Here is a 27994-nt window from a genome sequence, read left to right as displayed (position 1 = left end):
TGCAGATAGTCCTCACTTATTGACTGCCTCATTTACTGACCACTTGTAGTTATGGCAGGGCTTTTCAACCGGTGGTATGCGTACTACTGGTGGTACTTTGATACCTGGCAGGTGGTAGTGAGCTAGACGAGGGTAGTGGGATGAGCTGAACTGGCGGCAACATCACACAGGCCTGGGGGAAGGTCAGCTAGAGCTGCAGTGTTGCTAGGCTCTGCTGAGGCCCCAGGATTAGCGCACGCAGCTCCAGCTGATCAGCGCTGTGTGCAATGGCCAGCAGGGGAGTGGGTGACTGCGTGGGGGAGTGAGACTGGGGTAGCCACCAATGCTGGAGCTGTCCTTGAGCCCGAGAAAGTGGCCCCCTTGGAAAAGGAGAGGGGAGAGAAGAGCATATAACAGGTTTTGGTGGGAGAGGGAGAGCAAAAAAAATGACAGGGGAAGAGAGGGGGATGGAGAAAGAGGGAGGAGTGGCTTCTGTGAGAGAAGCAGAGGGATCAATGAAGGAATAAGGACTGAAAGAGAGAGGAGAGAGGAAGAAGGACTGACCAACCACCTGACCACCAATGTAGTGGTGCATATTAATAAATATGGATAAATTAGTCACACGTTTGTCAGTGCAAAGGGAAAGTGATTCAGCAAAGGAACCGCCACCGAAGAAATTAAAACCAGCATTTTCCCCCTTTTTGTTTTTTGGTTATCAAGTGTTTGACACCTTGCTAAGCATTGGTGGTACTCAAATATTTTCATGTACTAAAAGTGGTACAATCTGTGGAAAGGTTGAAAAGTATTGGGTTATGTATGGCATTAAAAATGGTTTTGTGACCAATCCTTGCATTACTGAATGTCGTAGTAGCCCATGTTCATGTAATCAGGGTTTGGGCACTTTGCAACTGGCATGCATTTAGAAACATCACAGCATCCCAGTTACATAATCACCACTGTATACTCTTCACAACCAGTTTGTGACAAGCAAAGTTAATAGGGAAGGTAAAAGTAAATTGTAATGTGATCTTTTGTTCCAATGACTGGCACTTAGCAACTAGCATGCAGAACCTACCATCCCCATGAGATTCAGATGAGAAGGGGTCCCCCCCCAAAAAAACCCAGACCTTGAGAGCAGCACTCATGTTTAGAACATTGGCCACATCTTTGCTTCCATTTCCTGCATATTGTGGAAAACATATTTGCGCAGATATTCAGCCTTTTTCAGGATAGCTATGTGTATGAGCAACCTCTGTTTTGTATTATCAATGTTATTTTGAACTTTTTGTAATTTATATAAATATAGTTGAACTGGATGGCATAAAAGTACTATAAATAATCTGAAATTAACTATATGAGAATGCTGTGTTAAAGAAGTGTTGATTAAATGATCCTAGTTCTCATGCATAGAAACCATTAGGCCAAAGAAAAGTGATGCCTCTTTTTTTAAAAAAATCCCATTTATATCCCACCCTTCTCCGAAGACTCAGGGCAGCTTACAATCTAAGAAGCACAAATCAATGTGCTTAGCAAAAGCCTTCATTCTATGTATATGCCTGCTTATTAGGGCTTTCTCCCCCCCCCCAAGCGGCATTATTACAAAGTCAGCTTATTGCCCCCAACAATCTGGGTCCTCATTTTACCTACCTCGGAAGGATGGAAGGCTGAGTCAACCTTGAGCCTGGTGGGACTCGAACCTGCACTAATTGCAGGCAGCTGGTGTTACTTAAGGAGGCATTAGCCCACTGCTCCACCAAGGCTTCCTTAATATGATGACAATAAGTTTGTTTTTTTAAAAAAAATCTCCATAGATACTGGAAGACAGTAATTGTGTGGAAAGCAAGAACACAAATGATATCCAAGCATTAAATTTCACAATGAAATCTCTATTAGTTGTAATCAATAAAGCTATTATTTCAGAAAGAGACTACACAACATTTATGTCAAAACGTTTAATACAGATATGCCTTACTTATCAATTCCAGCACTGAAACATGCAAAGCAGTAAAAGATGTAATACAGTTTCCTTGAAACCCTTAGATACCCTTTACTATTTTTCATGTGGAATAAGCTTCCTCTGTTAATGCAGCATCTGTGTTAGTGTTGCATTTCCAAGATGTCAGAACAAGGCCTCCCTGTCCAGTGCATGCTGGCTTCCAATATTGGAAAGATTAAGTATTACAGAAACATTCTTCCTTTCATAGAAAAAAAGGTTTTTTTCCTACCCAGCAAACACTAACAACATTCAGTACTATGGTATCTCCAAGATGCTCTTCTCCTAAGGCACCTGGCTGCAATGTAAATTCAAACTGTCAAGAAATGAAAACATATTTAAATACTAAAATATAAAAGGACAATACTTGAACATAAGAGGAAAACAACCCACAATCTTAAAAGAAAATTGGTCATTGCTGGATTTTAAATGCTGTACAGACCACACCCACGTTGTGTTATCCAGTAACCAACAGCTTCTGTCGTCTTTCTAAAACTGCATAGGATGCTCCCAAAATAACCTATCAACATGAAAACCAGAACAAAAAAAATCCTCAAATCCTCCCACAGAAAATAAAGCAGAAGAGATCCAGCACCCATTTTTTATATGAATTTGGCTCAGTGAAAGCAATTAAAAGAGTAAGACACACAAGCTTCATTAGTTTGAAGAGTGATTCTCTTTTACATCACTGGGTACCCTGTTTAAAAAAAAAAACTTTTAGGTTTTTTTCAACATTTTCAAGATCATTCTGCCTTTAAAATAATAATAATAAATGGTATAGCCTATACATCTTTACAAAAGCATTTCACTTGTCTGAAAATACAATCTCATTACTACTTACACATTTATTAAGAATTAAAATTAGCTGTGCAGGATGGTGCTAATCCAGAACTGAATAGAGGTAGTTGAGTTTTGACCATAATGGAGCCTGCCTATTACAATTGCAAATGGCTGTAAAATGGGATCAGTTATGTGACCAACCCAACTTTATGATTTTTTTGCAGCAGTCATTTCAGCACAGTTCATGGGATGCTTGCAAGCACCAAAAATGCACCCATGTGACTGCAGGGGGATAGTGATCTTTGGAACTTTGGACCCTGGTCGCAGGTCTCCTTTTTCAACTCTGTCATAAATTCAAACACTCACACAGACATGGAACTATTGGCAAAAATAGATCTTTAAATTGACTAAAAAATAAAATCATCTTCCAATTCGAAAAACACTGTCAATGAATTTTTGGTCATTCTTAAGATGGACCTATCATAGAGCAAGATTTGAGTTGCTGGATTCCATGAACAAGCACGGACAAGTCATGATTTGGCAGGGACACGCACATGTGCTGCCCCAGCATTCAAAAATATGGATCATGTGTTATCCGACTGCCGACTCTCTGCCCCTTTTAGGCTTCGGCGTTTAACATCCCTGCTTTTCCAACAGCCTACTAGAACCTGAATCTCAGATTGCCCCATTTGCTCCAGGGCTCTAATGTAGACATCGTAATCAGAACTGCTAAGTTTATAGCCAAGGCAACTCAGCTAAGCGCTACATTGAATGGATTAGGGTATTATGTCAGGGTGATGTGTTATCCGAGTGTTGATTCTTTGCATTTATCACATTTGTATTTTATTACTGTATTTGTATCTATTTTACCCTGGAGTTAGATCCTGTATTTTACTTTTATTTTCTGTGAAGCGATCAATAAACTATCATTAATACAATAATTGTTTCCCAAATTAAACCATACACACACTTACCTAGGACTTTAAGTAGCTGCAAGGCCACAAAATTCTTTACATTTTCATGGTCTTCCAAGCCGGAGGGATCAGGTTTGATCCAAATGAATCCACTGAAGGGGGATGGATATTTTGGTATCACCACCTGATACCAGAACTGCAGCCAGTCTTCAGGATTCCTCTGCACACATTTTGTAAAGATTACAGGAGGGCCCAGCTGATGCAACTCACACTGCAGTTTTAAATAATCCAACACACTGGCCCTTGCTGGTAGCATGTGGCCGTCTACAGGCCCAGAAGACACTTGATGAAGAACACTTCTATGGCTCCAGCTGGATGGCAGAGCCTTTGGATTACCTGGAACTGAGGCATTATGGAGCTCCTGTTTAATGATAGGTGTTAGCCAAGCCACTTCAATTTCATCTCCACAGAGACACAAGCTACCTGCATAAGAGAAAAAGCAATGCATATCTGACTTTCAATATACGTTGCTCTGCATTTGGTTAATAAATGTGCCTAACTTCCAGATCATCAAAGTTCACATGTACCTCAGTGATTCTGCTTTGGCAATAAGGAGAAGCCTCTTCTAAAACGGGTGGGGAACTCTGGCCTTTTTATGACTTGTGGACTTCAACTCCAAAAAGTCCTGAGCCTGCTCAGGAATTCTGGGAGTTGAAGTCCACAAGTCAAAAAGGGGGCACAGCTCCCCAACTCTGTTCTAAAAGTTCTAGAACAGCGATGGCAAAACCTTTGGGCTCAGGCCTGTCACAAATTCAGAAAGTGCCTACCTTGAATGATGGTGTATCACTCCCTGTCCCCAACAAGAGACACAATTCATAATGGAGTAATACATTATTTAAATATATTATTTAATAAATACCTAAAAAGGTAAAGGTAAAGGTTCCCCCGCACATGCGTGATAGTCGTTTCCGACTCTAGGGGCCAGTGCTCATCTCCGTTTCAAAGCCGAAGAGCCAGCGCTTGTCCGAGGACGTCTCCGTGGTCATGTGGCCGGCATGACTAGATGCCAAAGGCACACAGAACGCTGTTACCTTCCCACCGTAGTGGTCCCTATTTTTCTACTTGCATTTTTACGTGCTTTTGAACTGCTAGGTTGGCAGAAGCTGGGACGAGTAACAGGCGCTCACTCTGTTATGCGGCACCCGGGATTCGACCCGCCAAACATCTGATCGGCAAGCTCAGCATCTTAACCCACTGAGCCACCGCGTCCCTTCAATAAATAAAAAAAATACCTACATAACTGTAAATGTCTATCTGAGGCAGCTCCAAGTCAGAGAGTTCTTACAGGGACTTTCAGCCTCCAAAAAGAACAGGAAAGTACGCCCCGTTCTCACATGCTTTTTAGAGACTCCAGAGATTGTGCAAGAGCAGAGCCCTCTCACGCAACTTCCAGAGGGTCTGGAGGTCTGGCATGTCTCCTGAGACACATATTATAGGTTCACCATCACTTTTCTAGAAAAAGACTATGGAAATCTAGTAACCAGGAGAACAGATTTCTTTGGCCAACTCTGTCCAATATTTTTTCCTAAGTACTGAAAAGTTAGTTTGCTAAATTGTTCCCAAACATACTTATTTTGTCATCATACATTTTGAAAAGACAACAAATGCAAGAGATTCATTATGGGGTGGAGTGCTTAATTTCACTTCCCTGTGTGAGATTTAAACAACGTTCATCCATTTATACCACTGTTTCCAAAGATTTTGCTGCCGTTTTGCTGACCGCAAAGCTTTAGGTGAAAAGGAAATCTGCAGCTTTCCTGGCCATTTCCAGCACAGCACATGATAAAGAATATTTGGTTCACGGAACATTATGAGCCATATTCTTTTTTCCCCTATGGCAAAATATAAAACAAACCTTCCACAAGATTTTTCTTGGCTATTGCAGCAGCCTGGTGGGAAATGTATTTCACCTCTGCCAGCTGCCTCTTCTTCCTGAAAGGGCTGGCATGTAAGGAGATGCTATGGAGTCCTGGGGTAAGTTCCTGCAGCATAGGCAAAAGGTGGCACTCTTTCAGCGAGAGTGCCAGACCATCAATGCAGAGCTCACACTTCTCAGTGCTTCTACAGACCAGAATGGGGGAGCCAGACTGGATTTGAAAGTTGTTGAGTAAAGCAATTGCCTCCTGGGCATTTCGACGGTTCATGTATTTAGCATAGGCAAAGCCACGGTTAAGCCCACTAAATGTCATCATGAGACGAAATTCGTAAAGCCTCCCCACACTTTGGAAGAGAGGAATAAGTTTATCCTCATAGATATCCTGGGGGATTTTTCCTATAAAAACCTCTGAACCGGATGGTGGGGCATAGCCAGCCCATCCTGTGGAAAGAGAAAGGAAAACTCACGTTACCCTCCAAGTATTTTCACTTCCCAAAGAATATTTAGGGAAATGTTCTTTGTTCATATTGATTTGCAATACATTTAGGCAACCTTTTTGGTAGCCAAGAGCCACAGTTAATATCTGGAGGAGGACTAAAGGCCGAGGTTGTGGCATGTTACTAATGACACAGGAAAGATCGCCAACACCATTGTCAGCTATCCCACTACACATTAATGCAAAATTAGATTACAGTACTAATTTTTAATTCAAAATTTTCTGCTCACCTGGTGGAGGACCACCATATTTCCTCTGCCCATTGATCTGCACTAACTGGATTCCAGTCTCTTTCACCCAAGTCAGAAGAGCAGCTTTATTATCCTGGTTTATTTTTTCACTCCACATTTGAGGTGCTATCTAGGTAGAATAAACACAACACAAATCCAGTGCAGTACCTATCTCTAATAATCCTACAAGTATCTTGGGAACATTTCCTTCAAGTATTTCCATTGCAATTGTCTTGATTTGAACAGTAACACCATTTATCTAACCCTTTCTGAACATTCAGAGTACTTCAGGGGCATCATATTTCAATCTTGTATGCAGCAAACTCATTGCAAGGATTAACAAATCCGCAAGAGAAAAAGGCTTCTGCAGCCTCCCGTCTGGGTTACTGTATCAGAATAGAAATTATTTTGGAATCAAACCAAGTCAGCACGAAACTCGAATTACTAGAGGACGGAAAAATTGGGCGAAAGGCGGGGTCTCCGTACGTTTGCTCTCCAGGCCCTCTAACTAAAGCGGGAACACGAGAGCAGCGTTGAGTTTGCAGCACTCTACTCCTAACTAGACCCGAATAAATAAATCCTAATGGTAACATTATTGTAACACCGATGAGTAATTATGTATTAGTAAATGCATTAAACGCCAAAAACAAAAACAACAGATTAAAACAACAGCACCTAACGTGTTAGGCTAATCAGTGAGTTTACAGTTCTGGACTCCATGATGACCAGTCCACCGAGTCATTTGCGGCAAAACCCTAAACCCAACCCCACCGAAGTACCTGGGTCTCCAGCATGCCACTCATCCTCGCCCCCAAACGAACAACACCTTCCAAATCCTACCCTTCACTCCGGAGGTGTGGAGGCACGTTTTATACTTGACCAAAACGAGGGCGTTTCCTGATTGGCCAGAATAAGGGCCTCTCCTCTAGGCTGGGTGGGTTAAGTCTTTAGAGTTTCGCTGGATTATTGAGGACTAATGAAAGCGCGAAGGCCGTTTGAGGCGCCGGCGAGATCGACGGCTCTTTCCTCCTCGTTTTGGCAGCCCTCTTCGCCTCCTTGGCCTTCCCCGTTCAAAATCTCTTTTGCCCGTGTGGCGGCGGGAGCTTTTCACGGGCTGGGTGCAAGAAGAGTTTGATAGCTTTCCTCTTCCACCTTGGTCCAGGAGACAGTTACCGGTTGCTGGAGAAGGAAAGGGCCGAACCGCCATGCCTCTCCCGAGTTTCTGGGTTATCTTTCCTTCTCCAGAGGAAAGTGGATCCTCTTGGTCTCCCATGTTTACATTACACAGCAAGTGAATCTGCCGTGTGTCATGTTTTGTCCCCCTCTTCCGTCAAAGCCACTTGAGGCAAAGTTACTCGAAGAGAGTCACACTATTTCTGTGGGTGATTCCCCATGAAGGCTCTGTGAAAATAGAAATATAGTTGCACGGTACCAACCATTTTACTCTACCACACAATAATGTAAAAAATAAAAGATTCAAGAGACGAGCTATTTGGATTTCCCACCATTTTTTCTCAGGGTTTTACATAAAACCGTCAATACAGGTGAAACTCGAAAAATTAGAATATCGTGCAAAAGTTCATTTATTTCAGTAATGCAACTTAAAAGGGGAAACTAATATATGAGATAGACTCATTACATGCAAAGCAAGATAGTTCAAGCCGTGATTTGTCAAAAATTGTGATGATTATGGCTTACAGCTCATGAAAACCCCAAATCCACAATCTCAGAAAATTAGAATATTACATGCAATCAATAAAACAAGGAGTGTACATAGAACAATATCGGACCTCTGAAAAGTATAAGCATGCATATGTACTCAGTACTTGGTTTGGGCCCCTTTTGCAGCAATTACTGCCTCAGTGCGGCATGGCATGGAAGCTATCAGCCTGTGGCACTGCTGAGGTGTTATGGAAGACCAGGATGCTTCAATAGCGGCCTTCAGCTCTTCTGCACTGTTTGGTCTCATGTCTCTCATCTTTCTCTTGGCAATGCCCCATAGATTCTCTATGGGGTTCAGGTCAGGCGAGTTTGCTGGCCAATCAAGCACAGTAATCCCACCGTCATTGAACCAGGTTTTGGTGCTTTTAGCAGTGTGGGCAGGTGCCAAGTCCTGCTGGAAAATGAAGTCAGCATCTCCATAAAGCTCGTCTGCAGAAGGAAGCATGAAGTGCTCCAAAATCTCCTGGTAGACGGCTGCGTTGACCCTGGACTTAATGAAGCACAGTGGACCAACACCAGCAGATGACATGGCTCCCCAAATCAACACAGACTGTGGAAACTTCACACTGGACTTCAAGCATCTTGCAGTGTGTGCCTCTCCATTCTTCCTCCAGACTCTGGATCCTTGGTTTCCAAATGAGATGCAAAAGTTGCTCTCATCAGAAAAGAGGACTTTGGACCACTGAGTAACAGACCAGGTCTGTTTTTCTTTAGCCCAGGTAAGACGCTTCTGACGTTGTTTGTTGTTCAGGAGCGGCTTGACAAGAGGAATACGACATTTGAAGCCCATGTCCAGGATCTGTCTCTGTGTGGTGGCTCTTGATGCACTGACTCCAGCCTCAGTCCACTCCTTGTGAAAGTCCCCAACACTTTTGAATGGCCTTTTCCTGACAATCCTCTCCAGGCTGCGGTCATCCCTGCTGCTTGTGCACCTTTTTCTTCCACACTTTTCCCTTCCACATAACTTTCTATTAATGTGCTTTGATACAGCAGTTTGGGAACATCCAGCTTCTTTTGCAATTACCTTTTGAGGCTTTCCCTCCTTATGGAGGGTGTCAATGACTGCTGTCAGGTCAGCAGTCTTCCCCATGATTGTGATTCCTACTGAACCAGACTGAGAGACCATTTAAAGGCTCAGGAACCCTTTGCAGGTGTTATGGCTTAATTAGCTGATTAGAGTGGGACACTTTGAGCCTAGAATATTGCACCTTTTCACAATATTCTAATTTTCTGAGATTGTGGATTTGGGGTTTTCATGAGCTGTAAGCCATAATCATCACAATTATGACAAATCACGGCTTGAACTATCTTGCTTTGCATGAAATGAGTCTATCTCATATATTAGTTTCCCCTTTTAAGTTGCATTACTGAAATAAATGAACTTTTGCACAATATTCTAATTTTTCGAGTTTCACCTGTATATTGATCACATCTGCCTGCATGAACTGAACCCTAGTAGTCATGGGGCCAACCATTTGGGTTGTAAAAAAAGTGTGTCCAAGGCATGAATCCTCTTCAGTAGCATAATTTTTATACCAGATCCACAGCTCACATCTTTTTGTCCCATCATTGCGTCCTGCTTGGCCCTGCTCAGCAAATCACAGGGATGACAAATGTAAATGGAAGATACAGATGATAAATTTTAATTCCAAGTCAAGGGCTTCTGCTTCCTTTAGATAGCTATGCAGTTTGCCAGAAAAGCAATGTTATCAAATATCCCAGAAACTGTTCTGATTGGCTGGATCTAACATTGATGGGAATAAAACTTTTTTTAGTTTAGATCAGGGGTCTTCAAACTTGGCCCTTTTATGACTTGTGGACTTCAACTCCCAGAATTCCTCAGCCATGCACGCTGGCTGAGAAATTCTGGGAGCTGAAGTCCAGAAGTCATAAAAGGGCCAAGTTTGAAGACCCCTGGTTTAGATTCAGCCAATAAGAACAGATCAGTCCCTCCTCCTCACCTTTTGTGCACCGGGCAGGTGTCCAACCTGGGCGGGCCCTTTAAGAGATCATAAGTGCTTGTTTCCTTTCCCTGAGAAGAAATGTGCGAGAGCCATTAGTGCTTGCAGGTGGAGGGAAAGGAGTGGCAGGAGGGGAGGTAATGAAACTACCTGCCCAAGCAAGCACTAAAGTCAAACCTTTGGTGGGGAGAAAACTGAAGTGTCTTCTCTATCAAGCAAGGAATGGAGCACCAGCAAGAGAAAACATTTCCCAACCAACAGCAATATCCTGTATTGGTTTTCCCAGCAAACCGGTCACATTCTGCATGAGTGCTCACTGGCAGGGCACTTTCAGCTTCTCCCAGTAGCAAAGAGAGCAGACTTGGGATGCCCACTTCTGCTTTTGGGGTACACCCTGTGATTGTTCTGAACCAGCCTGCTACCGGCCTTGCAATAAGGCAAACCCCTGTTCAAACAGTAGAGACTGGAGAGCGTCTGAGGCTGCAAAGCGTCTGCCAAGATTTATTACACAAACAAGAAACAAAAACACTGGAACTTGAATCCTCAAACGGAAGGGTTGCTTTCAGCAACCAGCCCTTCCCCAAACACTCCTTTTATTTAGAGTTCAGGGCGTGGTCTCCCTGTGCCTCCTCCCGAGGAGTCCCACAGCCTTTCTCTGCTTGGTCCTGCTCGACTGCCTCCTGCGTCGGGCGTCCTTGAACAGGGCCAGCTGTGGGTCATCATCCTCCGCACTATCGGGCTCACGCAGCTGAGAAGAGGGCCCCGGCTGAGGGCTCTGCGAAGCCTCCTAGCCGTCATCAGCCAGTTCGTCTTCCACACCCTCCTCCTCCCCCTCATCTGAGTCATCCGAGACATCTGAGCCGGCTGCCGGACCCACAGGCTGGCCCTGAGTCACAACAGTGATTTTCTCTTACCCCTTCTTAAGATGTGCTGCTTTAAACCTGAACACTTAAAGTTGTGGTTCTCAAGAAAGGCAAGACAGCTACTTTGGTTTCTTGGTTGCTCTGCACCATAAATTCCCTGTGGAAAGACACCTACCTGTAAGTAGAAATGAAACCAGGTAGGGGAGAGGGAGGCAACACTGCTTCCCCCCCTCCCCCGTTTTCTGAACTGGGGCTAATTCTGTTATGTGCAACTATGCCGGTTGGGATGCCAGCTGCCCCTCCCTCTCAAGGTTGCCTATACCAGGTTGATGGACACCGAAGGGGCCCGCATGGGAGAGAAATCGAGGGTGCGGCCTTCCCCTTCCCAGTCTTTCAGGAGGCAACCATTGCAGACACACATTGCATCCTGCCTGGCCCCGTTCTGCACCCAGCTCTTCCTCACAATGCTGGAGCATCCCAGAGGAGCTGGGTGCAGAGCAGGGCCAGGCAGGATGCAATAGGCAGTGGTATAAGCTGCAGGGTGGAAGCCCAGTGCCCTCCCTTTTGGGGGTGGCAGGGTGCTGAGCTACCCCTGTGCCTGGTGGAGAGGAATGGCTCAGTTGCCCTGCACAGCAACTGCTGTCTGTACCCCCCCATCCCGCCTCCCCGGTGCCTGAGGACGCTGCCCACCCCACCTGGCGCTGCAAGCTTGTATAGCCCTTCAGAAGTTGTGAATTTGAAAATTTCAGTTTGAAAAGTTTTGGAGAGGAGTTTCAGCTCAAAATAAACTGGACCGTACCCCCGCCCCCTCCAATTTCTGCCATGTTTCTGTCCAACTGTTTCATGAAGCCACCAAGGTAGACTTGCTAATATCACAAGCAGCAGAGTACTCTAAGAAGATATCCGATCAGGATAACTGACCAGATTTGAGTAATGTAAGTCTGGATGTCCAGTACATATCATTTTACTAAAGTGGAAAAGACAAATGCAGAAATATGGGTTGAAATAAATTTTATTGAAGTCAAATCAGAGATTCAAAATGTCAATATTTTAAACAATGGAACAGAATATTGAAAAAAAACAGCCTTCATTTGCTTTGAACCAGAGCTCCTTACTCTTTAAGACTAAGCTCCTTGATCTCTAAGATTAAGGGGCTTTACAGAAAAATAAGTTACAGCTTTGGAAAAAAAAACCTAATTTGCCAACATTTATGAAGTTTTGCTGATCTTTTTAAAGGGAAATCCAGTATTACTAGAGAATATGTGTTCGCCTCTTGATTTCTTCCACAAGTTTTCCTCTGCAAATATCCACCTGCAAAGCAAAAGTATGGCTTAATTAAGGTATCAAATAATATCTGCAAGAAGAAAAATAAGCTCACAGACCACAAAGAATATAGTCATCCCCACTTTTAGTTGACTATTTATTCTGGTATCATGGTATAACCCTAAAATAAAATGGCAGGCACACCTCTTCTCTAGTAACCACATCACGCAATTTGACAACTCCATCTTTTAACTCTTGCTCTCCCAATATAGCAACAAGTGGAATTCCAGTCTCCTCACAATACTGCAACTGGTTTAATAGTTTGGGATTTTTCTTATAAAGTATCTCTGCCTGGAAAATATAGAAAAAAGAAGAAAAAGTTAGTACACCATGATGGAAACTACTCTTCATTATTCTGGTTTCAAAAATTCTGGTCCTCATTGCAGTTTTCTTACTAAAAACAACATTATAATGCATGTACATTATTCAGACTGTTTAGTCATTGTTTCAGTTTTCTTCAGTTATATGCAATGCTGTGTTACAGGACACATTAAAATGAATAGGTCTGATTAATGTCCTGCAGGAAGTCATATATCCAGCATTGCCTACAATATTGCAACATACTGAATTTCTATTGTCAGATTTTTGGATGGAGATTCTTCACAGAACTGTTGAAATAAATAGTTCCACCTTTAGCTCAGAGTTGGCTTTTTGGATCAAGCGCTACACATCATTCTGTATAATGTGCAAAATCTTCATTTTAAAAAAAGAGGTAGGTAGGGAAAATTAGAAAAGACCAGAGCATAATAAAAAATATACATTAACACTGAATAAACATATGAATAAATTAAATACACTGCATTTGGGACTGGCCAGCCAGAAGGGGGAAAATGCAATTTTAACCTTTTTCAAAGCAATTGAAAACATAAACAGGTCAATTCCAAAATATTTATAAAAATTGAGAGTATATAATATTGGCCCATGAGTCACATATATAATTGGCAAATTTTATGCCAATTAAATGATAGGCAAGTGATATGGACAGCACCTATCCTCACTGGGTGTAATTTCTGGATTCCTCTATTCTTTTATTTGGCGGTTTGTTGTAATTTTGAACATTCATTAAGTGACCTATTGTATCTTTTAATTTAATTTAATTTTATTAGATTTATATACCGCCCTTTCCCGAAGGACTCAGGGCGGTTTACAGGGTATTTAAAATCAAGCAGTACAAAATACAAAAGTTAAAAAACAATTAAAAAAGATTAAATTATCCCTTAAAATAAAAACCCCAGTTAAAAATTCTCAGCCTGGGCCAGAGAGCTCAAAGAGCCAGGTCTTCAGGTCCCAGCGGAATGAACGAAGGTCAGGGGCAGTCCTAAGCTCCACGGGCAGCTGGTTCCAGAGGGCAGGCGCACCCACAGAGAAGGCCCTCCCCCTGGGTGTTATCCGCCGGCAATCTTTTACCGGCGGCACTCTGAGAAGACCCTCCCTGTGTGAGCGCACTGGACGAAGGGAACTTGATGCTGGCAGGAGGTGTTCCCTCAAATATCCCGGACCCAAGCCATTTAGGGTTTTATAGGTCATCACCAGCACCTTGAATCTCACCCGGAGGGCAACCGGAAGCCAATGCAGCTCGCGGAGTAGAGGTGTTACATGGGAGTATTGGGAGGCCCCCATCACAACTCGCGCGGCCGTATTCTGCACCAGTTGAAGCCTCCGAGTGGTCCTCAAAGGCAGCCCCATGTAGAGAGCGTTGCAGTAATCTAAACGGGAGGTCACGAGCGCATGAGTGACTGTGCGTAGGGCATCTCGGTCACTCGGCATCTTGAGGACTATAGCATTAGCTGAGAAGCTAAATACCTATTGCATTATAAGATGATCAAACTGATACTGTTAATTGGGCTAATTTATCAGGTTTTAAATTGCAAGTCTATATTACCCGATTGCAAGTCTATATTACCCGAAGAGCTATATTGCATCAGACAGACTTAGGATTCTTTCCTACCAAACTCAGATATAGTCTAGAATTCTAATTATTGGCTTGAGACCTAGATATGATTAAGATGCACCTTAATTCCTGAATCCCACAACTCAGACACAAGCTTTAGTCTTTCTTCAAGAAGTTTCTTTTGAGCAGATGCTACAAGCACCTGGGTCTCTGTGGTTCGGATCTTCTCTTCAGAAGCCTGATGGGGGAAAAATAGTTGGAGAGATTTACAGAAATATAATAAAAAACCCCACTACAATTCATATGTGCAACCCAGATTTAATAAATTAATATGATGGCTCTCATTCTGTTGATGTTCCAAAGAATCATACGAACCTGGCTGGTCTCCCAAGCTTTGGGTTAGGGCTGAAGTTGTTGGTGGGATATTTTTCAACCTTGATTAAAACTTTCCAAAGTCTTCAAACATCATAGAACATAGAATAATAGGGTTAGAAGGGAACTTGGATGTCTTCTAGTCCAACCCCCAGCCCATGGCAGGAGATCCTGTACCATTCCAGACTTCCTTTGGTTTGATGGGATGTATACATGTGATCATAGAAAGAATAACAGAATACCAAAAAAGAATAATAGAGCTTAAAGGGACCCAGAGGTCCTCCAGTCCATCTCCCCAACCAAGCAGGAGACTCTATACCATTTCAGACAAGTGGCTGTGTAATCTCTTCTTAAAAACCTCCAGTGATGGAGCACCCACAGGCAAGCTGTTCCACTGGTTAATTGTTCTCACAGTGAGGAAATTTCTCGTTAGTTCTAGGTTGCTTCTCTCCTTGAATAGTTTCCATTTATTACTTCTTGTCCTGCCCTCAGGTACTCTGAAAAACAGGTTGAGCCCATCTTCTCTGTGGCAGCCCTTCAAATATTGAGAGACTGCTATCGTGGCACAGATCTGTTGCTTGATTATCTTATCCAGAATCTTCCCAGGTATTGATGTCAGGATCATTGATCTGTAGTTTCCTTGATCAATTTCCCCCCTTTTTGAAGATGGGAATCCTGTCAGCTCTTTTCCAATCCCCAGTGTTCCAAGATCTTTGAAAGACATGGCTCAATGGTTCTGCCTTCATGTACTAGTACTTCAAGTTCACTCTGTTCCCTAAACTTTGAGCATTAGTGTATAGGCAGTTGAGTCCTTTATGGGTGGTCTTGGGTATGTTTCTTATGTCTCCTACTTTGTAATTGAGTTTTCCATCCTGCTGAGCACTCTCTACCTCATTATGTGGTTGGTTATGTTGGATTTTATGTTTGGAATTAAGTCCCAGAGATCCTATAGATTGTCCTATAAATTCTAATGATTGATTACCCTTCCCCCTCGTTTTTAGTTTAACCCCCTCCCCTGATAAGTTGAGCCAGTCATGTTCCAAAAACATTCTTCCCAGTCCTTGTGAGGTGCAACCCCTCCCTTGCCAAAGCCCTTCATGGAGGTAATTCAGACCAAAGTCTAAGAATCCAAAGTTCTCTTGGTGGCACCAACACTTGAGCCAGTGGTTCATTTCTAAAATCCTTTGTTCTCTCACTGGATGTTGACTTATCATTGGAAGTATAGATGAAAACACCACTTATGCTCCTAATTTCTTAAATTTCTTGCCTAGCTGTTCATAATCTCAATATTGTTTTAAGTTAATTGTTGTGTTGTTCATCACTATGTGAAGAAGGAGAAGCGGGTAGTAATCTGTGGTTTATTTTAATAAGGCTTTTGTCTACATCTTTGATATTTGTTCCAGGAAGGCAACATGCTTCCCTAGATTAAATACCTGGTCTGCAGACTGCTGGTTCTGTTCCCTTTAGAATTGAATCTATTACCTTTCCCCCCCTTTTTTCCCTAGGGAAGTTTGGGCTACTTTACTATGACAGGAGCACCTGATGTTGCCTCTTTTCTAGGGACATTTGATGATGCCTCTTTTTTAGGGGCACTTCGTGTTGCCTCTTTTATAGGTGCTGTCTTCCAAGTGTAAGATATGAAATTGATTTCTTATCTTCAGTGGGGCTGCATTGGAATGAGCTGGAGTGAACTAGATTAGACACCAACAGGGACATTTTTTTTGGTCGCTGTTTTTTTTTCTATGAGTGACATGCTTCCATTGGTCCTTCTCATATACAGGGTCATTTCTTTTAGAAATTGTTTGTTGCTTATTATGTTCAATTTGGATATAGCCTTCTTGCTTAGTTTGGAGTTTTTCATTTTGTAGGTTTAGTTTCAGAGTGGTTAGAGTTGCCTCTAGACCCTTTACTTCTTCCAGTAATTCAACTAATTTACATTTGGTACATGTGTAGTTTGGGTCTTCCAAGGGCATAAATATATATATGGAACATATTTAACAAACCGCAATAATGTCAGTTTCTGTTTCCATGACTATGTTTGTTTTGCTATTGGGATGGGGCTGCTTAACAAAGCATTCTCCACAAAGAATGTTGAATTCTCAGGCTACTTTTTAGAAGGAGCTTCCTGCCTTGATTAAAAAAACAATCATTCCTATCCTCCGTTTCTTCTCTACCCTTGTAGGGAATTCGTCTGTTTTGTCTAGCACAACACCTGGGACATCCCCTCCCTCTCTGCCATGTGGCAACTAGGAATGAGAAGGAAAAAGATGGCTGCAACCATGGTCATTCTAAAGTTGACAACTTCATCTTTGCAGATTCGGGCTATTTGCTGATATTCTGCCTTACTTATGTGCCCCTCTTTCCACTTTTTATACTTGTCCTTTTTATCTTTCAACTTATCAGAGAGTTCTTTATGCAGCCATGTTGGTTTCTTTTAAAAGTTGTTATTTTTCTTCTTTGTTGGTATTGTGTTAGAATGGGCTTTTATTATCTCACTTTTCAAAATTTCCCAAGCTTCTTGAGGTTTTTTTCCCCTTTAGGATTCTCATCCATGGAATCCTTCCCAAGCTCTTTTAAAATCCAAGACTCTAGTTTGACTGCGTTCTACTGCTTGTGCTTCCAGAATGTTAGATTCCAATACTGCATGATCACTTCCCCCCAAGGTTCCTGTGACTTCGACACCTTCTATCATTTCATCTCTGTTAGTGAGAATTAGATCCAATATGGCTAATCCCCTAGTTCCTTCCTCTACTTTTTGGGAGACAAAGTAGTCTGCTAGGTTTGTCAGGAATGTTGAAGAGTACTGGGCCTAAGATGGAACCTTGTGGTACCCCACTGCTTACTTCTCTCCATGTGGATGTAGAGGAGATGTGGAGAAAATTTCGAGAAGGAAACATCTGATTTTCATGACATGGACCATTTCATTTCTTTTCCCTGATCAGAACAGATATCTTACCACCTGGGATATACTTGACCAGAGATTAAAACATTTTGACTCCAAACATTTTACCCAATTCTAGAAAATCTATTTGTCAACGCTGCAAACATTGGATGTTTTTGCTCTGACAATATAAGAGGCAGCCTTTTGCTTTAAACTGCTTCGCTTTGAATCATTGAAGGGGGGGAACGTTAACTGGATGTTTTGATAAGATAAGAAATAGCGGTGCTAAAGAAAGGAAACGAAACTTCTTATGTTAAGCTAATTGGATAATGTGATTTATGATGTGTAACTAAGGGAGGGAATTGTGCGTGAAAAAATGTGCTTAGGGGAGGAGATTTCAGATTCTGGCATCCATCCATGAGTGCTGATGCTTCGTTCTCATTATTATAGACTTTTTAGAAAAACAATGCCTGAATGTTGTTTGAACTGTCTCATTAATTGGAACCATGACACTATTCTAATCAGAGACAAACTTTCAAGTAAAAAAAGCAAGCAATCTTTACCTCCATTTTTTGTTCCATAATGGAAAAGACCCGTTCAATGCCAATGCTGACTCCAACACAAGGCACTTTCCGATTCTTGGGATCAAACATCCCTACTAACCCATCATAACGGCCACCTCCAGCCACACTGCCAATACCAACAGACTCCTCCACATGATCATTTGGTTCTTGGAGAAGGATAGCCTCATATATTACTCCAGTGTAGTAATCCAAACCACGAGCCAGACTTAAATCAAAGGTAATCTGTAAAACAATTTATAGCTCTCATAAACAGAACAGAAACACCCAGCTCAAAGTATTTAGAAGAACAAAAAATAGAATCTTACCTGATCTGAAATACCAAAAAGATCCAAATATTTGAACAGCTGTTTCACTTCCTCAAGCCCTTCCCGAGCCAGTTTATTTTGTGACAGCTTTGGATCTTGGAGCAATTGTTCAATTAAACTAAGCCCACCTGTGGAAATGAGACATATAGGATAAGATGCCTGTGTGAAAGATTCAGCAGCAGTACCAAACTTTTATTAAAACTTTTTCCATTCAACTTTCTTTTGGTTGCTCTATTTCTCATGCAGTGCAATTTCATTTCTTATAAATTGAAATACAATCATGTGAAAAAAGTTACATCCTCTTTGAGTTCTATGTTTTTATGCATCAGGATATTGTAAAAAAAAATCATCCAGTCCTTAGCAGTTCTTAAAAATGGGTAAATAGAACACCATGTCATCATTTATTTCACAAAAAGAAAGCCAAAATGGACAAGCCCTGTATTAAAAGCTAAGTATACCCTTACTGCTTTCATAGGTATGAAGAGTCTAAGTAGCAGCCAGATGCTGCTAATCAAGTGCCCTTGATCAGCAAGTATGACTATCTCTATAAAAGCTGAGGTTTTAAGAGTTTGATGGTCTCCAGCACTGATGAGTAGGCTAACACAATTCCAAATAGTAAAGACGACAGCAGTGATATTAGAGAAGCAAATGTTGGTGTCCATCAACCTGGGAAGGGTTATAAGGCCATTTCCAAACAATTTAAAGCCTATCATTCTAAAGTGAGGAAGATTATTCACAAGTGGAAAGCATTCAAGACAGCTGTCAATCTTCCAATGAGTGGATGTCCCAGCAAATTCACTCCAAGATCAGATTGTGCAATGCTCAGAGAAATTGCAAAAAATCCAAGAGTTACATTTCAGATTCTACAGGTCTTAGGTAGCACATTAAATGTTGACGTTCATGACAGTACAATTACAAAAAGACTGAACAAGTATGGCTTGTTTGGAAAGGTTGCCAGAAGAAAGCCTCTATGTCTTGACAGAAAAGAATAGGATTGGATTCTATTCTATTCTATTCTATTCTATTCTATTCTATTCTATTCTATTCTATTCTATTCTATTCTATTCTATTCTATTCTATTCTATTCCTATTTCTATTTCTATTCTATTTCTATTCTATTCTTTCTATTTCCTATTCTATTCTATTCTATTTCTATTTCTATTCTATTTCTATTCTATTCTTTCTATTTCTATTTCCTATTCTATTCATTTTTATTTCTATTCTTTCTATTTCTATTTCTACTCTATTCTATTCTATTCTATTCTATTCTATTCTATTCTATTCATTTTTATTTCTATTCTATTATTTCTTCTATTTCTATTTCTATTTCTATTTCTATTCTATTCTATTCTATTCTCTATTTCTATTTCTATTTCTATTGATATGTAAAACCATAGAACTCAAAGTGGGTATACTTTTTCCCCACGATTGTATGTACAAGTACAAATTGAAGTAGGCATATGGTGCAGGTAGTCCTTGCTTAACAACACTGAGACAGGAAATGCCATTGTAAAGTGATGCGGATGTAAATTGAAAACTATGTGACCATGCTGCTTAGTGACAGAAGTCCAAGTGGCCATAGTTAAACAAAAATTGTGCAGGTCGATAAGCCAGGACCTCATGTAACCCTGGCTTCTGACTTCCTGTCAGCTTCCCCATTGACTTTGCTTTTGGGAAGCTGATAGAGAAGATTACAGATTGAGATGATGTAACTGTGAGACACTGTGACAGCAAGTATGAAGTCTGGTTGTAACTACCACTCCAGTGCCATTATATGTTCAAAGAGTCCTCTTCAAGGGAGATGGGCAGTTCAGAAATGTGAAAAATAATAAAATAAAGTAAAATAAATGGTTGCTGTACCAGTGATCTTAAGCAAGGGTCACCTATATTTATACAGATAGACCTGACTTGACTACCTAGTGCAACAAGCGTTGAAAGTGATGAGGATGCTGAAAAAATAACTTTGCAAACTATGCTTGCATTATGATCTTTACAGCATTTCTCTTTCACTCACATAATCCCCTTTACACTTGTCCTGTGTACAACCCATCTTTTTCCCCCCACACAGAGCAGAGAGATTGGACAGGAAGGGAATATAAGAGAGTGAAGAAGCATACAATGGGGAATACATCAAAAGGAGTGCTTTAGTGTTGGTAGCCATGAGTGTGCTAAGCAAACAGCCAGTATATTCCCCATTATGTGGCTTCTTATTTTCTTGTTTAATCTCTTATGTTTCACCTTAACCAGTAATGGGATAGAAGAAAACGATATAGATTTTAGGCCTGTAAGCCTTAGAGAACTACGACATATCTGACCTGTTCTGATACTCACCATGTAGCCTTACATATTCACCAATATGATCTGCAATTTCTGGTGCCAATCCCTTCTCTCCAACCATCTCATTTTTTACATCTTCCCAAGCCATCTGTAGACAAGATCAAAACTATATATACTCTGCTTCAATGAAGGATGTTTCTATACTATTATTCTGAGATAATCTGGAATCATGTTGTTCCTGTTTTTTCCTACTTTGATTCTAAATGCTCTGAGTCTAGTAAACTAGTAATTTCTGAATATTCTATTAAAAACATGCAAAAATTGGAAATAAAAAAAATATTTCTTTGAATAGAATCTTTAGGAAAAAAGACCAAAAATGAAACAACCAACATAATAAGATCCTTTTAAGTATACAGGGCAATCATATCTGGAATACTGTATTCAGTTCTGGTCACTGCATCTCAAAGCTACGCAATGTTGGGAAATGTGCAGAAAAATAATTAGGGGCTACCCTACCCTAAAAGAAACTAGAATATTTGGGCCATTTTAGTTTACAAAACAGGCTGATAGGAGGATAATCTAACAGAAATATATGAAATTGCATAGCATAGAAAATATGGATAGGAAAGCTTTATCTCTTACTATATTAAACTTGAAGTTATCCAATGAAATTTAAGACTGTTAAATTTGACAATTGTTTTAAAAAGTGGAAACTACAGAATTTATTGCCATCAAAAATGGTGATAGTCAACAATTTATATTGTTAAACAGAAATGGACAGATCAATGAAGGATAGCTAATACTCTTGTTTTTCTGTATATTAATTGTTAAATTACATGGAAGTATAATTTTTATACCAATCCTTGATAAGTTTGTTGGAATTTACAAAATGAATGGCTATTCAGGGGCCTCAAGGTTCTTGATAACTTCTCTTTAATTTATTAGGATCCTGTTGCTATTAACTAGACTTACAATTCTAGCCTTTACAATTTTAGCTGGTTCATCTATTCAGGCTACTTCTATATTTTTACCTTTCAAGTAAGCAAAGCTAATTACAAAGAAAATGAATAGGCCTTCTGAATTTCTAGGAGGTAAGATACAATAGCAATTATAAAATCAATAACCTCTTATTTGAATTTAGCTCTCACAATTCTTCAAATCTGACTATAGGCTATCTTGAAACCAGATCTATCATTGCCATAAACCCTGACTGTATTACAGCACAGAGTTTTACTACAGAGTAGATTTATATCTCCCAAGAAAATTGGCTTCTCTTTGTAGAAACATTTCTTTCTAAACACACACACACACAGAGAGAGAGAGAGAGAGAGAGAGAGAGAGAGAGAGAGAGAGAGAGAGAGAGAGAGAGAGAAAACAAAAGTGAAAGAGACAGGAGATAAGAATCTCATTTGGCAGAAGTAATATTGCCAGTTAGAAAATAAAGAAATGCTACTACATGAATTTCCTCCATTATTATTGCAATTGGAGAAATCCAGGTAGTTCTGGAGTTACAACAGCAATTTCCATCGCTAAGCAATGTGGTCATATAGCATGTCACATCTCTTCAGCCCCTGTTGTTGTTAAGTGAGGATTGAGTTGTTAAACAAGCACGTCCTCACAAATACCACCATCTTCCAACAACAAAGTCAGTGGGGAAGCGGCAGGAAGTTGCAAGTCCCAGGTGGATTGCAAGCAGGCTGCAGGTGGGTAAGTGGTTGCTGAGTGGGAGAAGAGGGCAGGGTGAGGGAGGGAGGGAGGGAGGGAGGGAGGGTGCGGAGGCATGCTGCAAGTACAGCAAGGATTGGGGAGAGTGTGCAGATGGTGGGGCCATGTAGAATGGATTTGGGGTGGCTGCTGCCAGCATGTGTGAGTCTGCAGATGGCTGGGAAGACATGGCATGAGTGGCTTGAGGAGATTGGTGAATAGCTGGGGAGGTATGGTGCAAGTGTAGGAAGGGTTGGGGTAGCTGCTGTCAGCTGAGAGAATGTGTGATGGTGCATAAGTAGCTGAGAAGGCATGATGCAAATGCAGTGAGGCTCTGGGAGGATATGTGAGTGTCCAGGGAGGTGTAATACAAGCACAAGGCTTGGGAAGGGTGCATGGGTGGCAAGGGAGGCACAAGCATGGCAGAGCTTGAGGTGGCCCCTGCTGAGTAGGGGAGAGTGTATGAGGCTGCACAAATGGCTGGGGGTGGGGTGGAGTGCAGTGCAAGCGGATCTCTTAGCTATGTAAATGATTATTGTTTTTCTCAGCAGTTATGTATTTTAATTTTTGTAGGAGCCCTGGTGGCGCAGTGGTTAAAATGCAGTATTGCAGGCTAACTCTGCCCACAATCTGCAGTTCAGTCATGACCGGCTCAAGGTTGACTCAGCCTTCCATCTTTCCGAGGTCAGTTAAAATGATTGTTGGGGGAAATAGGCTGACTTTGTAAACCACTTAGAGAGGACTGTAAAGCTCTATGAAGCGATATATACCGTAAGTCTAAATCCTATTGCTATTTCTATACGTATTTTTTTACGGTAATCATTGTCCAGTGAGTGTCATTGCTGAGATGGGTGGCTATATAAATTGATTAAAGAAATAAATTTAAATATATGGTGACCGTAAGAAAAAGTAATAGATTCTCAGCTTGAAGAAAAAATGGGAAATCATCTCAGCCACAGGTTGCAAAATTCTTTACAACGCTTTAGCAAGGACTGAAAACCTCCCCATATCTGGCATGACTGTACTTTAAAAATTCAATTTGTCCATGTATGAACTGGTATTTTTTTCACCATTCTCAAAGAGCAAATAATTGTTTATTCCACTTCTGAGAAAAATGTTTTTAGGAGTTTCCTGGCTTTATAGAATGGATGGAGCATCTGTAATCTTCCAGCATAGCCATGGGAAAATCTGGAAGGCTATGGAAGCCTCACCATAAACATTTGAAAATCGCCACAGGAGCCACGGTTTGTAATGTGGTACCCATGGGTCTTATGACACATGTGTTCTTCCCAGTAGCATCCACAGACAATCCCCTTCCCCTAACTACATGGCAAAGTTGTTTCAAACGTTAATGTTAAACATGATTTTCTAAAATATTATAGTTTTTGAGATATAAACTAATAATAAATCAGTTATAAATACCAATAACAATAATAAAGAGAAATACAAGTGTATAATTTTATGATTAATACAGGTTGTCCTTGACTTACGACCACAATTGAGCCCAAAATTTATGTTGCTAAGTGAGACATTTGGTAAGTGTGTTTTGCCCCATTTTACGACCTTTCTTGCCACAGCTGTTAAGTGAATCACTGCAGCTGTTCAGTTAGTAACACTGTTACTGTTAAGTGAATCTGGCTTCCCCATTGATTTTGCTGGTCAGAAGGTTGCACATGACCCCGGGACACTGCAACTCTCATGCATACAAGTCAATTGCCAAGCATCTGAATTTCGATCATGTGACCATGGGGATGCTGTCATGGTAAGTGTGAAAAACGGTCATAAGTCACCTTTTTCAATGCTGTTGTAACTTTGGTCACTAAATGAACTGTTGTAAGTCGAGGACTACCTATACAGAACTTGCAGGCACTGTTTTAGTAATATCTGATAACCTTTAAAGGAGAATATTTGTAGTTCGGGGTTGAAATGAGGGATCCTTGGTGCTCTCTGAATGCACTGTGCACTTACGATGTTATCTAATTTGAGTGATGAAACGTCTGCAAGACAACAACCAAGCTCAGAAAGCACCAAGGATTCCTTGTCTGGTAACCTCTACTAACACTACAATATTCACTAATTCTTCATTAGTTCTGATTTATAAATCTAGTGCAGGGGTGTCAAACTCAATTTCAATGAGGGCCGCATCAGCATTGCGGTTGACCTCAAGGGGCCGGGTGGGTATGGCCAGGGTGGGCGTGGCCTACTGGGTGGGCGTGGCTAGAGTACGTATGACCTATGCATCAAGGGTGCCTATGGGGGCCTGGGCAGGAGTGGGTCAGATCTGAGGGTCTCTGGGCCAGGGCCAAGGCAGTGGGGGCCGTTCCCTCACTGTTTCCAGGATGGCTTCGCGGGCCACATGAAACCACTTCGTGGGCCGCATCCGGCCCCCGGGCCTTGTGTTTGACATGTCTGATCTAGTGCATTCGTATTTGTAGTTATGAAATTGAGACTGGACACTCTGGAAAAAAAGTACCGATATAAATTTTGACATCAAACGTCATCACACATTTCTCAAAACCTCCCTTTGCCCCCGCTTAGGTTTCACTGCATTCTTGAAGTTCAAAATTGTTGTTCAGGAGGCAGAATTACTTTAGTCTATAGGCTAAGGGAACCATTTATCTAAGCTAAGGATTTGGATCTATAGCTCAGCTACACTGAAAGAAATCAATATCCCTTCTTTTATCCCTGCTCATTCTAAATCTACAGAGTTGAATTTTTCCCCCCCGTTAAATAATAAATGTTGGATATAATACAAACTTTTCAGGCTGGTTCTCCGAATTCTTATTTCTACTGGGAGACAAATGAGGACCCTGTGGTCTGTCTTACTGAGTTTCATCAACTCCCTTCATTAAAAGTTATCTTGTTGAAATCAGAACCTCAAATATTTCTGCCTGATGGGGTTCTTTCTCATTGCAAGGCTTCTAGATTAGAATGGATTGTTTATGAGTTTTCTTTGTCTATAAAACAGGAGTAGACAACCAACAGCACTCTAATTTGGTAGCTGAATTTTGGCTTTCTGAAGTAATTTGCAAGGTCAGGGACCTAAGTTGTAGCCCCTGATCTCTTAACGGTTGTCCATCCTGACGTCCTGATCTATCTTTTTGAATACTGAAGTTAAATTTTATCTTCTTTCCTCTTGTAATTTCTGTAACAGCAGCCACAATAATACAGTTAAGATTTCGTGGTCAATGAATATATATATTTATTCTGGGTTTTCTAGTCACTTGGGTTATTATCTTGTCTTAATAGCAAAGTTCTTACCTTGTCTAACTTATCTACAGTGGAGCAAATGGTCCGGAATTTGGTATCTGGAACCCCACAGACTGCAAACATCCCATCAAGGATACGCCGGTCATTGACCTAGAAGGAAATTGAGATGTTTTCAAGCAACATTTCCCCATAGATTTTTGATTCTATTGGTAATATTCCTGGACTAATTGTAGTTTGGACCTTAGACCATTGGTTTACAGTCATTCCAGTCCTTCTCACTGGGCCATATATTAGGGTTAGCGTTACTGGATGTTTTGTCTATTTTTATTTCTAGTCTTGGAAAGTGTTGAGCTTTCTGGCAAAATCTAATACTACTTATTTGTATGCTTTTTAGTTAGAGTGGATATAAAAGGTCTACAAACCTGTTAAAATTCCAGGTTTTTGAGATGTGAAAAAATCAACCCAAATTAAATCCCTTCAGAATTTTTCCCACCTTTAATGTAACATACAAGCTGCACAATTCAGTTGAAAAACAAACTCAAATCTTTTCGTGGGAAAAACAATAACATTGTTGGCGCAGTGGTTAGAATACTGCAGGCTAACTCTGCTCATATTGTCAGGAGTTCGATTCCTGGTTCCTGACCGGCTCAAGGTTGACTCAGCCTTCCATCCTTCCAAGGTTGGTAACATGAGGACCCAGATTGTTGGGGATAATATGTTGACTCTGTAAACCGCTTAGAGAGGGCTGTAAAGCACTGTGACGTGATATATAAGTCTAAGTGCTATTGCTATAAAAAATGTGGTTGCATAAGTGTACACACCCTTAAACTAATACTCTATTGAAGCACCTTTTGATTTTATGGCAGCATTCAGTCTTTTGGGGCAGGAGCCTATCAGCGTGGCACATCTTGCCTTAGGAATCTTTGCCTACTGCTCCTTGCACAAGCGCTCCAAAGCTGTCAGACTGTGAGAGCATCTCCTGCACACAGCTCTCTTCAGATCACCCTACAGAGCTTCAATTGGATTCAGATTCAAGCTGTGGCTGGGCCATTCTAAAACTTTTTTTGTATGTGGATTTGGAAGTATTGTTCCAATTTTAGTATGCTGAAGCAAGCACTATGGTTTGGAGGTACAGTATCTTTTGGGTCACTGTCATGTTGAAAGGTGAATTTCCTCTTCATCTTTAGTATATCAGCAGAGGCCTGAAAATTTTGTGCAAAATTGATGTTTAGAACGGTTCGTAATTCCCTCCATCTCGACTAAAGGCCCAATTCCACTGAAGAAAGGCAGCCTCAAAGTATAATGCTGCCACCGCCATGCTTCACTGTGGGTATAGTGTTACTTTTGGTAATGAAATGATGTTTTTGCATCAAATATGCTGTTGGGAATTATGATGAAAAAATTCAACCTTAGTCTCATCAGACCATAACACGTTTTCCCACATGCTCTTTTCAGACATGATATAGGGTTTTGCAAAATGTAGTGGATTTGGATGTTTTTCTTTGTAAGAAAAGGTTTCTGTCAGACATAGGAAGAATACGGGACATTATCGTTACATGTAGTACACAACCAGTACTTATCAGAAATTCCTGCGGCTCCTTTAATGTTACTGTAGACTCTTGGCAGTATCTCAGACCAATTTTTTTCTTGTTTTTTCAGCAATTTTGGAGGGACATCTAGTTCTTGGTAATGTCAATGTTGTGCCATATTTTCTCCACTTGTTGATGACTGTCTTCCGTATGTCCCATAGCATATCCAATGGCTTGGAGGTTTTTTTGTACTGTTCTCCTGACTGATACTTTCCTACAATGTGATCCCTTTGATGCTTCATAAGGTCTTTGGAAATTGTGGGATTTGCTACAAGAGGCATCTGAGTAAAGATCAGAAAAATCCTACTAAAACAACTGAACTTTATATGAGCTTGATCAAAGTCACGTTAAGTGATGGAAGGTGTGTATCGGCTATTTAAGATCAGTTTGAATGTGGTTGTTTTAATTCTGAACATATACACTTCCCTACTTAAGATGGTGTGTACACTTAGGCAACCAGGTTATTGTAAGTTTTATTTTTATTTCCCCCCCCTAAAAAAAATTCAGTGTGTTTCTCAATTGAATTGTATACCTTATATGCTACATTAAAGATGGAAAAATCTCTGAAGTGATTTATCTTGGGCTGATTTTTTTACATCTCAAAAGCCTGGCATTTTAATAGGGTTGGTTAGACTTTTTATATCCAGTGTAGATTCACACAGGAACTCAAAAAAATATCTGTAACATTCTTTTTTTTCAAAATATACTTACAACAACTACGTGCAGTAGATTGGACTGAGACATGGAACTGGTTCCAATTCATCCAGTACTGTAGCTTCTATGGCTGAAGTTGTGCTTGAATTAAGATCTTACAGAACCTCTTTTACTTTTTGCAGCATCAAAATGAAGGGCTGGGATTTCAGTATTTATAAGTAAGCAGCAATATTTTAATGTGGACAATTCTGCTGCCAAATACATACAGATTTAAAAATTTGTCTCATTGATTAAAGTATACCACTTGTTGCCAGAAATCAAAGAGCAAAT

At 40.9% G+C, this 27994-nt stretch overlaps 2 protein-coding genes across 2 annotated transcripts in view; both read right to left on the bottom strand.

Annotated features, from left to right (window-relative positions):
* Positions 1-187: 187 nt before the first annotated feature.
* On the bottom strand, positions 188-7131 carry DND1 (DND microRNA-mediated repression inhibitor 1; the record flags this gene model as incomplete). The annotated part of the gene is made up of 6 exons (XM_081325566.1): positions 188-289; positions 1107-1159; positions 3727-4145; positions 5578-6043; positions 6329-6458; positions 7108-7131. 6 exons carry the CDS (start codon positions 7129-7131, stop codon positions 188-190), a joined length of 1194 nt encoding a protein of 397 aa, XP_081181692.1.
* A 4737-nt stretch (positions 7132-11868) lies between these two features.
* Positions 11869-27994, bottom strand: part of LOC308665976 (histidine--tRNA ligase, cytoplasmic-like) — a 33983-nt gene continuing 17857 nt past the window's right edge. The window contains exons 7-13 of the mRNA XM_081324389.1: positions 25473-25571; positions 20562-20655; positions 18231-18358; positions 17905-18147; positions 14210-14326; positions 12342-12488; positions 11869-12185 (exon numbers count right to left, since the gene is read on the bottom strand). Of these exons, the coding sequence (XP_081180515.1) occupies positions 12126-12185; positions 12342-12488; positions 14210-14326; positions 17905-18147; positions 18231-18358; positions 20562-20655; positions 25473-25571 (888 nt within the window). The 3' untranslated portion in view covers positions 11869-12125. The remainder of the gene's footprint in view (positions 12186-12341; positions 12489-14209; positions 14327-17904; positions 18148-18230; positions 18359-20561; positions 20656-25472; positions 25572-27994) is intronic.

The sequence above is a fragment of the Vipera berus genome, assembly GCF_964194415.1.
Source record: "Vipera berus genome assembly, chromosome: 3".
In the NCBI taxonomy this organism is placed as follows: domain Eukaryota; kingdom Metazoa; phylum Chordata; class Lepidosauria; order Squamata; family Viperidae; genus Vipera; species Vipera berus.
Note: the sequence above shows the minus strand (reverse complement) of the source record. Positions and strands in the feature narration are given on the sequence as shown.